The sequence below is a fragment of the Peromyscus maniculatus genome, chromosome 14, assembly GCF_049852395.1.
Source record: "Peromyscus maniculatus bairdii isolate BWxNUB_F1_BW_parent chromosome 14, HU_Pman_BW_mat_3.1, whole genome shotgun sequence".
In the NCBI taxonomy this organism is placed as follows: Eukaryota; Metazoa; Chordata; class Mammalia; order Rodentia; family Cricetidae; genus Peromyscus; species Peromyscus maniculatus.
The window spans coordinates 21,208,963-21,220,892 of record NC_134865.1 but is presented as its reverse complement, the minus strand read 5'-3'; the positions used below and the strand labels follow the sequence as shown (position 1 = coordinate 21,220,892).

Here is an 11,930-nt window from a genome sequence, read left to right as displayed (position 1 = left end):
ATGCTTATGTATAATGTCCATGAAAGGGCTGGAATGTTGTTAATCTATTATTAAATATTTGATGTTTCTCATTAGCTGCCAGATATTTCCATACAGTGATGTAAATATTCTTCCTGTAGATTAAAAGTTCAGATTCACACAGCTTGTATTTTTAATTTTTTTTATTCATTTTACATATCAACCACAGATCCCCCTTTCATCCCTCCTCCCACCACTCCCCCCAGCCTTCCTCCTCCCTGACTCACCCCCCCCCATCCCTTCCTCCAAAAGAGTAAGGCCTATCATGGGGCACAGCAAAGCCTGGTACATTACCTTGAGGCAGGACCAAGCCCTTCTGCCCTGCACCAAGGGTGAACAAGGAAGGCAACTGACCATAGGTAATGGGCTCTAGAAAGCCAGTTCATGCACAAGAGATAGAACTGGATCCCATTTCCAGGGGCCCCTCAAACAGACCAAGCTACACAAATGTCTCCTGTATGCAGAGGACTTAGTCAGGTCCCATGCAGGCTCCATAGCTGTCGGTCCAAAGTTCGTGAGTTTTTATGAGCTTGGTTCAGTTGTCTCTTTAGACTTCCCCATCATGATCATGACCCCCCTTGCTCATAGAATCCCTCTTCCCTCTCTTTGACTGGACTCCTGGATCCCAGCCTGGTGCTTGTTTGTGGATCTCTGCATATGCTTCCATCAGTTACTGGATGAAGGCTTTATGATGACAGTTAGGGTATTCAGCAATCTGATTACCAGGGTAGGCCAGTTCAGGAACCCTCGCCAATATTGCTAGTAGTCTAAGCTAGGGTCATCCTTGTGGATCCCTGGGAATTTTCCTAGCACCAGGTTTCTCCCTTACCCCATAATGTCTCCCTCTGTTAAGATATCTCTTTTAAGCCGGGCGGTGGTGGCGCACGCCTTTAATCCCAGCACTCGGGAGGCAGAGGCAGGCGGATCTCTGTGAGTTCGAGGCCAGCCTGGTCTACCAAGTGAGTTCCAGGAGAGGCGCAAAGCTACACAAGAGAAACCCTGTCTCGAAAAACCAAAAAAAAAAAAAAAAAAAAAAAAAGATATCTCTTTTATTGCTCTCCCACTCCATCCCTCCTCAGCTCAACCATCCCATTCCCTCATGTTCTCATCCCCCATGTCCTACCCTCTATTGTCACCCCCATCATCCCCAATTTGCTCATGGAGATATCCTCTGTTTCCCCTTCCCAAAGTTATCCATGTGTCCCTTTTAGGGTCCTCCTTGTTTCCTAGCTTTTCTGGATCTGTGGGTTGTAGTCTGATTATTCTATTTATGAGTGAGTACATACCATGTTTGTTTTTCTGAGTCTGGGTTACCTCACTCAGGATGATATTTTCTAGTTCCATCAATTTGGCTGCAAACCTCATGATGTCATTGTTTTTTTTTTTTTTTTTTTTACAGCTGATTAATACTCTATTTTGTATATGTACCACATTTTCTTTATCTATTCTTTGGTTGAGGGGCATCTAGGCTGTTTCCAGGTTCTGGCTATTACAAATAATGCTGCTATGAACATAGTTGAGCAAGTGTCCTTATGGTATAATTGAGCATCCCTTGGGTATATACCCAAGAGTGATATCATTGGGTCTTGAGGTAGATTAATTTTCAGTTTTCTGAGAAACTGCCATACTGATTTCCAAAGTAGCTAAGTTTGCACTCCCACCAACAGTGGAGGGGTGTTCCCCTTGATCCATATCCTCTCCAACATAAGCTGTTTTTTTTTTTTTTTTAATCTTAGCCATTCTAACAGGGGTAAGATGGTATTTCATAGTCTTTTTGACTTGCATTTGTAAAATTTTTATAAGGTCTAAGTATCTAGGTGCAGAATATATTTTATATATTTTATATTGGCTATTGCTTCTGGAAATCGTTATTTTCATAATTACTCACCTTATAACTCAGAAGAAACATTTTTGAAAATGTTTTGTATATATTTATTTTGATTATTTTTATCATAAGCATAGAATGTATATATTTTCACTGGAAAAATAAAACCTCAAATAGTAAAGTAGTAAGTATAAAGTATTAAATATGTTCTTCCCTTCCAAGTATTAATGTTAATGAAAGGAGGACCTGCATATTTGAAAATACCTATGATCAATTTCCTTTATAAGGCAGATATGACAGGAGGTGTGGTAATACTGAGATGGTCTTTTTAATCTACAGGGATCCTTGGTATTGGTTAATTAATTACCTACCCTAAGAAGCCTGAAGAATAAAATAGATAGCTAGTCTACTAGATTGTACTTGACTTATGATAAAAGCTAAATCTAGTATTAGAAATCCTGATTTGAGTGACCATATCTCTCCTACCTTCTTTTTAAAATTAAATCAAATTAATTAATTATTTTTAATTAATTGATTATTTTTTAATTAATTTTTTCAAGATAGGGTTTCTCTGTGTAATATCCTTGGTTGTCCTGGAATTTGCTTTGTAGACCAGGCTGGGCATGAACTCACAGAAATCTGCCTGCCTCTGCTTTCCAAGTGCTGGCTGGGATTAAAGGCATGTGCCACTATCACCTGGCTGATTTCTCTCCTACTTTCAAGTGGTAAATTTTCAGGCCCAGAGGACCTTGATTGAAAACCAAACCAGAATTGTTGAGCAAGACTTTAAACTACTGCTTCAAGGACACACTCTTCCTTCAATCCTTCCCCTGAAGGACAAAGCAGTAAACACACACACACACACACACACACACACACACACACACACACACACACACATATATATATATATATATATATATATATATATATATATATATAAAATATATGTGCATATGTGTGTATATATGTGTGTATATTTCATAAGCTTACAAATTGAAATGTCCAGACCACAATATTCATAGCAACCAGAGCAATGAGTAAAAAGCAGTGAGAGAACTTACCGGGAAAAAAAAAGATATTTGGCAAGGTATTACTCAATTCAACTTGTAAAATTGTCCAAATATTTAGCTGAACCATACATAAAGTAGATGCCACATAAAAGCAGAAAGAACTAAAGAGAGATATAAACAAAGTAGAGACTTTATATCTTTTTTGTTAACTGAAAAGGAATGAATAAGTAGTAAAGATCTAGAAGAGCTAGAAAGCAGTACTAGCTGTATTGGTTTAATTGATACATTGCAAAAGTAGAACTCATTCTTAAGCCTATATAGAACGTCTTCACCATGAGAGGCCAGATTATTAGATCCAAAAATTGTGACAACTCCTGTGTCTGTTCAGGGATCAGGTATCACTACAGAAGAGAGTGTGGAGATTATAAAAACCAGGGAGTTTGCTGTAAGTTTGTGTCTAGAAATGCCTAGAAATGTCAAAAACTACACCTAGGAAGTCTCATGAATATGGATGCTTAAGCATGACCTGAACAGGGAGGACATAAATAGACATGTTAAAGCTTACAAGGCCTAAACCCTACACAAAAAAAACTACATGCAGCTAAAATTTCCGAGAGTGGGAGAAATAATTGTCCCCAGAGAAGAACATACCAATTGGTTATCCAGTACCAGATTGTCAGTTCTGAAAACATAAACATACAAGTAACATTGTACAAACTGAGTAAAATGTGTGTGTGTGTGTGTGTGTGTGTGTGTGTGTGTCTGTCTGTCCTTCTGTTTCTCTCTATGTGTACAATTAAAGAAAAAGAAAAGAGATCATGAACTTGACTTTTTAATTTTTTTAAATTGTAAATAGATTTGTCTCTCATGAAATTACATCCTGACCACAGTTTTCCCTCCCTCCACTCTTGCCAGCCCCACCCTCACCAGATACACTTCCTCTTCGTTTCTCTTCAGAAAAGAACGGGCATCCAAGAGTAACCCACCAAACACGATAGAACAGGATACAATAAGACAAGGTGAAAGCCCTCATATTGAGCCTGGGAAAGCAACCCAATAGGAGGGAAAGAGTCCCAAGATCAGGCAAAAGAGCCAGAGAGACGCATCCTGCTCCCACTGTTAGGGGCTCCCTCCCCCACAAAATAACACCAAGCTAACAGCCATAATATACACTCAGAGGACTTGGTGCAGACCCTTGCAGGCCCAGTGCCTTCAGTCTCTGTGAGCCCACGTGAGCCCTGCTTAGTTGACTCAGTGGTCCATGTTCTCCTGATGTCCTCCATCCCATCTGACTCCTAAAGTCTTTCCTCCCCATCTTACATGAGGCTCCCCAATTTCCAAGGTGAGGGACCCAATGGAGACTTTCAATTTAGATTTGCTTTCAGTTGCTGCCAGAGGAAGCCTCTCTGATGACTACTGGACAAGGCACTGAGAGATCATGAATTTGAAATAGAGCAAGGGTGGGGTACATGGGAGGAGTTGGATGGGGGAAAGAAAGGGAAAAAAATGACTGTAATTATGTTATAATCACCCCAATACATAAATATTAAAATGCGTAAATATTTATAAATAAAGCATATTACCTGCAACATTTGGCAACTGAAAATACCTGTGGGTTCAGTGAGTGGATCTTGCTTAGGTTAATTTAATTCTGGCCTGTAAAACAAATGTGAGACACTCTGGGTCAAGGTGTGGGGATAGGAGATGCTGTGGATGGAATAATGCACCAGCACGTGCTTCCAGTAAATATTTCCTTAAGATGATTGCCTCAGCTTCAGGGAGCAGTGCTGTTCAAGACTGTTCTACTCCATGACTATTTGAAAGATTGGCATAAAAATCAAAATACTTTGTCTTGTTTCAGAAATATTCTGCAAGTTATTTCAGCTTCCAGTTTCAGTAGCCCATGGAGAGTTCACTCAGGTCTTCATTTAGATGGCATTCATGTTTTAATGCTCTCACTGAGTTCTCCCTATCACTACTTTATGTAGTGAGCCTTTCCCCACACTAGTTTAGTTTATCTTACTTGAGACAGAACTTGTGACAAACCCTTAGACAACAAAGTAGTAACCAAATTAGTCCACATTCCGGTAAACTATTATCCACTTACCCATTCATTGAATTTTCCATCTTATTTTGCTGTTTTTGAATTTCCCAAAGAAACTTCTGACAAAGCCTGAGGTATTAGGTTTTTATTTCTGCTGTATGTAATACATTACCATGTATCAAGTGGGTTAAAAACAATCCACAGGTCTGACAAGGTGGCTCAGTGAATAAATGCCTTTGCTGCCCAAGCCTCATCACTTGTGTTTGACCCTTGGAACTTATATAAATGTGTAAGGAAAGAACTGACTTCTGGCTCCACACATTGTTCTGTGACACAAGTGTCCACACATATCATACATGTATACATATGCACACACACAATAATAAGACTGAAACAGTCAGGCAGTGGTGGCCCACGCCTTTAATCCCAGCACTTGGGAGGCAGAGGCAGGTGGATCTTTGTGAGTTGGAGGCCAGCCTGGTCTACAGATCGAGATCCAGGAAAGGCACAAAGCTACACAGAGAAACCCTGTCTCGAAAAACAAAACAAAAAAGACTGGAACAAAAGCTATTAACAGCATCATTCTACATTGTTGTAGGTCAGACTTCTCAGGGAACTTAACCACTTTCTTTATTTCATTGTTTAATTTCACAAACCACTTCATGATGTGATCTTGCCGTATTTTTAAAGTTTTATAGATTCTCTGTGGATTTCACATCATGCATCCCAATCTTACTATCTCCCCATCCCCTTGCTTCTGCTCTCTGCCCATGCAAAACAGAGTTTAAAAGAAAAACCAAAAACCAACCAACCAACCAAACAGACAGCCAGACAGACAAAGGTGAAGGCCCTCGATGTAGAAGTGTCGTCCCTTGAGTCACACAGTTTGGCCTTTAGTCCATTCATTTTTACTTCTAAGTGTGCATTGCTATGAGTCATTCATTGGTTTGGTTTGAGGCCTCTGGCTTCTGCTACACTGTCAATAATGGGCTCTCACTGGGGCTCCTCTTGGAGATCCTGTTGTCTTTGTCCTGGGATCTTACCGTTTTGGATCTGTAGGTTCATCCCCTTCACATTCTCCAACAGTTCACAGATACGGTGGATATTTGGGTGGAACAAGCCATAGCCCTTGTTCTGGGCTTGGGTGGCAGTTGGATTTGTCAGCCCACCAGCTTTCCCTCATGGTCACTACCCAGGTGAGCTCTCCAGCACTGCCTCAGCTAGTTCACCCAACACTGCCTGCGGCAAGGAGTGAGGACCAGTTCTCCTGCTCTCGGGTCCCCAAATCCAGCCCGCTAGCATTCATACCACCAGGTCCAGTTCTACTGTTTTCCCCAGGCAAGGCCCAGGACCCTCTCTCTCGACGGCTGCAGGGGACATATGAGGGGGAGGAAGGCAAGGTCAACTCTCCTGCTTTCATCTCCTCAGGACCGGCTCACCTGTGCCCGGACAACAGGGTCAACGCTAGTGTGCTGTCCAGGTGGGGTGCATGGCTTCCCTGCTCTCTTGTGGGCTGAAGCTGGTGTGGGGCATGGTTAGTTCGCTCACTCTCAAGACCCTGAGGCCAGCTATCTCCTGCCGCAGGTAGCAAGGGGTGGAGGGGATAGCCCCTTCTTTTACTTGAAGATTTTTGGAAAAGAATTAACTTTCAAGCCTGTTTGGTTGTTCACAGAACTTTGTTTCTTGCGTTTGTAACATTGAAGTTCCATTTCGCTGCTGACTGTTGACCAAGTCCCTCCTCCAAGGCCATCTACATTTGTCATCCTGTTCTCTCCATTTCAAGCCAGCAAAAGTACATTTGATGTTTCTCACACTGTCTTCTCCTTCTACATCTGTCTCTTCTCACTCCAGTGACAGAAATTCCCCTGTTTTAGGGCTCAAATCATGACGTTCTACTTACTTTAATAATTTAGGGTACTTTTCTTATTTGAGAATCTGTAATGTTAATCAAATCTGAAATATATCTTCTATATAATATAAGTTAGCACAGTCACAGGTGTTAGACATGGGGATGATGCTGTCTTCCTGAGGTCGAGCTTACCATTTCCTTTTGGATATAGATTCTTCCAAGTGATTTCAAGATAACACACAACTTGCAGCAGATGAGTGATTTTCAGAACTCACATGTTTTTCCTCTTTGCTAAGCATATGGCAAAGGAATAAAGCCAAACTCCTAGTCAGGTGGCAAAACAGATATTTACAGCAGGTGATGGCTTAGAATGCTAATGCTACACAGACCTTTGATTTCTAGTGCTTCTAGAAGTGTGATTTTAGAGATAAAAAGCTGAATGAAAAAATGTGGGAGAAACAATTGGCCTATCTCAAAAATGCAAAGAAGAAATATTGTATTTTGGCAACTATGCATTTAGTCTACAAACAGTGAGTCCAAATTGGAATGGAAGTCAGTGATATGAAAAGAATATTTTTTTAAAAGACACATTATACCAAAATCACATGACTTAAAAACTCTGGATGTTTTTAAGAATAATGTGAAGGCATAGGATTCTGCTGACAATTGAAAAGAATGAATCAGAAGCTTCAGGAAAGATAAAAGTGCTCTTAAATAATTGCTTGAATATGCAATAAAATAGAACACATTGTAAGTTGAACAATTATTATTATTGTATACCTTATTACATGTACAGGTTACCCTGAATTGCTGAGTATTCCTTTGAGGACATTCTCCTATTCAACATGGATCTTTTCTTGATGTCATTGAAGTTTCTTTCTATAGTACTCGACTTCCCTAAAATGACTTTATCGACTGTTAACTTTTTAAAATGTTATAAAAAGTATATGGTTAAAGAGATGGCTTATTGCTGGGCGGTGGTGGCGCACGCCTTTAATCCCAGCACTCGGGAGGCAGAGCCAGGCGGATCTCTGTGAGTTCGAGGCCAGCCTGGTCTCCAAAGCGAGTTCCAGGAAAGGCACAAAGCTACACAGAGAAACCCTGTCTCGAAAAACCAAAAAAAAAAAAAAAAAAAAAAAAAAAAGAGATGGCTTATTAAGTAAAGGACTTGTCACCCAAATGGAGGACTTTGGTTTGGATTCTAAGAACATACATTGTGCTGGATGTGGTAGCTTGCATCTGTGATCCCAGTGCTCCTAAGGGAGACAAAGATAGAATCCCCAGAAGTTCCTTGATAGCTAGCTTGGTGTGCATATTAGCAGACAAGAGACCATGCACCAAACAAATGGAAGGCAAGGAGTGACACCCTTCCAAGGTTGTCTTTGCACTTATACACATGAGCATGTAAATATGCACCCATATACAACACATACACATGCAGACACATACACCATACATACACACAAAGAAAAAGCTCAGTGAAAAACCTTAACATTTTAATGAAGTAAAACTACAAGATATATTTTTTGAAGTTTGTGTGCCATATATTTACTTCTAAATAATTTGATATTTAAAGCAGCTATCATTTAAAACACTACAATAAAACTATAAAATAGTTAAAATTTAAATTCATTCAGACTTGAGGTACATTTTTTCAAATATATATTGATGACTTAGATATTGATTATTCTTCAGGCTATACATTTAACACATTTCTGTCTTTAGGCTGTAAACACATGTGAAGAGACCATTACACATTTAAAATAAAGAATGTGAGGTTTTTTGTTTGTTTGTTTGCTTTGAACATAGTTACTTGCAACTAAATGGGATGCATCATAGGTATGTGGATTTTTTACATGAATAGTGGTGGACATCGCTAGAAGCCAGGCAAACTCCACCTCGTGATGTGTGTATCTGGTGACTGGTATGGCATTCTCCATTTTAAACCCTTGCACCCACAGGATCAACTGTTTATTGAAAAGAAATGGCTTTCATTTGTTCCTTGTGGAATGCTTGACCTTTCCTCTTTAGTATCTCAAAGATGACAGTGATATCTGATTTTGCTGTTGTCCCTGGGAGCCTCAAAAGTTGCAATGTGAGTGAGTTCATGAATATATTTCCTCCTCTTCTGCTTCAACATACATATAGTTCTCTTCATATTATTTTGTGGAGATTGGGATGAATAATTAAGTGAAAAAAATCAATGCCCAGTAATTCTGGTGACCATTTCTTCCTCATGTGCAATTTGGTCCTCAAGCAGGATGAGTTCTGTGTTCTCAGAGCTTTGTGATTTTACTACCTTTGCCTCCTTTGCTGGTTTACAGAGCCACACTTGAATTATATACATTGTCTTCTTTAATTAAAAATACCCATCATAGGTATGGAGGCCACTATCTATGATGGGACACCTTGCACAGCCTTGAGGCAGGGGGAGGGGCTTGAACCTGCCTCTATTAAATGTACCTCCCTATGGGAGGCCTTACCTTCTTGTAGGAGGGAATGGGGGATGAGTTGGGACAAGGAGGCTGGAGGGGCAGGAGGAGGGAAGGAGGGAATCTTTGATTGGTATGAAAATATTTTCTTAATAAAAATTTACATTTATCACATAATTAAAAAACCCAATATTTAAATAGGTTTAGGGTTTTTTTCTTCATTTTTTTCAAGTTTCTCAATGAGGTCCTAGAATAAATGGCCTGATCATTTTGAGCATATTTTATCAGGCAAGCAGACATTCTGCTGGGGTAGTCTTGATGGAAACCTTTGCAAGTCTTGTTATGTGTCGACCCATTTTCTCCACGGTGACTCTCAAAGTCTAGATCAGAAGAAGTGATGACTATAGCCTCTGGATGGAAGTGATGAGGAGGAGACGGACTGAAATTATGAGAGTAAGTGGGATAGTATTATTCCATAACTATATAATACCACAGACAAGGCATGCTTTGAAGCAGATTTATTTTGCTTATGATTCTGAAGATCCAGGTTTAAGTGCCTGAATCTGCTCTTTGCTCCTTTGCTGCTCAAGTCCTGAGTGATATAACATATTGAGACATGAGAGGAGGGGGGAGAGTAATTCAGGGAGAGGGAGATGGAGAGACTGTGTATGCATCAGATGTCTGTCATCTGTCTCCTCTGGTCTCTCTTCCTCCTCTTCTAAAGATCCAACCCTTAGAAACCTCACCCTAATGAATTTATCTAATCTTACTCATTCCTCAAATGCTCAGCTCTGAAAAATGTAGCAAAATTTCCAACTTCTTAATATTTCACAATTGGGATGGAATGTCAACGTATGTTTCATGGTAGCAAACCATATATAAATCATAATTGATGGAGAAATTTTGACAGTAGATAGAAAGGATGTAAGAATGTAGGGAAGAATCAGATTTTCTAGCCACACCTTTTTTTTTTTTTTTTGAAACCAGAACATTTATTTTATGACTGACTGAAATTCCTCAAGATGAACTGGATGCTGCAACAGCTGCCCTTTTGGGTTTAGGTGTTGTTCCTTCACGGAATCCATGTCTGAATCTTCGATAGGCAATTTTCAGGTGCCTCATCCGCCCAGTCCCAGTGGTGTTTCGTCTCTTAGCCTTGGCACTCCAGTTACACTTTCTCTTGCGCTTGGCTGGGTAGCCACACTTGCCACAGGTCGACTTCTGAAGGTGGTAGGCCTTAGAGCTGCAGAGGCAGCAAAGTGTGGGCGTCTTGTTGTGACGCTTTCCAAAGGATGACGTTCCTTTTGTCATCTTGCTGCTGCCGCTGAGGCCTCTAGCCACAACTTTTAATTGTAGCATGAAATTTCCCCTAAAACGATAACCAGAACATAATGTTCATTTTTATTCTCTTCTTTCTTTCTTCCTTCCTTTCTTTCTTCCTTCCTTTCTTTCTTTCTTTCTTTCTTTCTTTCTTTCTTTCTTTCTTTCTTTCTTTCTTTCTTTCTTTCTTTCATTTTTGTTTTTGAGACAGGGTTTCTCTGTATAGCCCTAGGCTATCCTCAAAATCATGTTGTAGATCAGGCTGACCTCAAACTCAGAGATCTGCCTATCTCTGCCTCCCAAGTGCTAGGATTAAAGGTGCTACCACCACCCAGCTCATCTTTACTCTTGTAAGACTGGCTTTTTTCAGAATAGTTGTCATGCTAGGCACAATGGCACATTCTTGTAACCCACAGCACTCAGGAAGCTGAAACAGGAGGATAATGGGTCCAATGCTAAGGTAGAACACATAGTAAAACTGTCTCAGAAACAAAAACATATAAAAAACCAGAAAGGAACCAGGTAATGTATGACTTTGAATGTTCACACTACTTCCTGATCATTTCTGCTGTTGTGAGCCTCATTCATGAGCTTCAACTTTTTTCTTTTTCAATAAACTTCAATACTGGTCCCTGCATTATTTCAGTTTCCTTTAACTTTCTCCTTTTCTCTATCTTCTGCTCAAGAAATGATGGACACTACATGACAAGATTTTCAGAGGGCTCTCTTTGATTGCTTTTATCACTCTCTTTCATCACAATCATTCAGTTTCTCACACATTAAGGCATATTTGAAATATTCTATCCAATGTGATGGTCTCAGCATCAAGACTGAGGATAAGCTTCCATTCCCTCCATAGTCCCCATCTCTAGTTAATCCAAGTCAGGGTTTGTTTAATATTGTTCTTCCTTGTCAAGTCTTGCTTTCTAGTGATTGTACTGACCCCTCTATGGGGCCCATTATCAAAAGGGAGAAGAAATATGTTTGGAATATTGAGTTCCTCCAAAGGGAGCTGTTCCCAGTGTGGTCTTGAGGATAGTAAGGCTAGTTAACTCAAAATGTAGGGGCTCTTAATAAAATAATTCACAAAACTACAGAAATAAATATAACTTCTCCTGGGATACCTTTTCTTCTTTATAAAGCACACCACTTGGTGTCTATAGTTATGTAGATTTGATCCACATTATTTAACGCACACTGAGTCAAGGGTTCATGTAACATCTAACAACATAGGTAACAGGAGATTTTTTTAAAAAATATTTTTGATTCTAATAAATGATTTTATCTCACATTATATCCTGACCAAATTCCCCTCCTCCATCTGTCCCAGCTCCCTTCTACTTTCCTTCTCTCTAGATTCACTCCCTGTCCTTCTCCCTTCAGAAAAGAACAAGTCTTCAAGAGCAACCAAACAAGACACAATAAAATA

The 11,930-nt window shown here is 39.8% G+C and overlaps 1 protein-coding gene across 1 annotated transcript; it reads right to left on the bottom strand.

Annotated features, from left to right (window-relative positions):
- Nucleotides 1–10,144: 10,144 nt before the first annotated feature.
- Nucleotides 10,145–10,492, bottom strand: LOC102916794 (large ribosomal subunit protein eL37-like). Its single transcript, XM_042261315.2, has one exon. The coding sequence runs from the start codon at nucleotides 10,490–10,492 to the stop codon at nucleotides 10,199–10,201; it is 294 nt and encodes a 97-aa protein (XP_042117249.1). The 3' UTR covers nucleotides 10,145–10,198.
- Nucleotides 10,493–11,930: the final 1,438 nt, after the last annotated feature.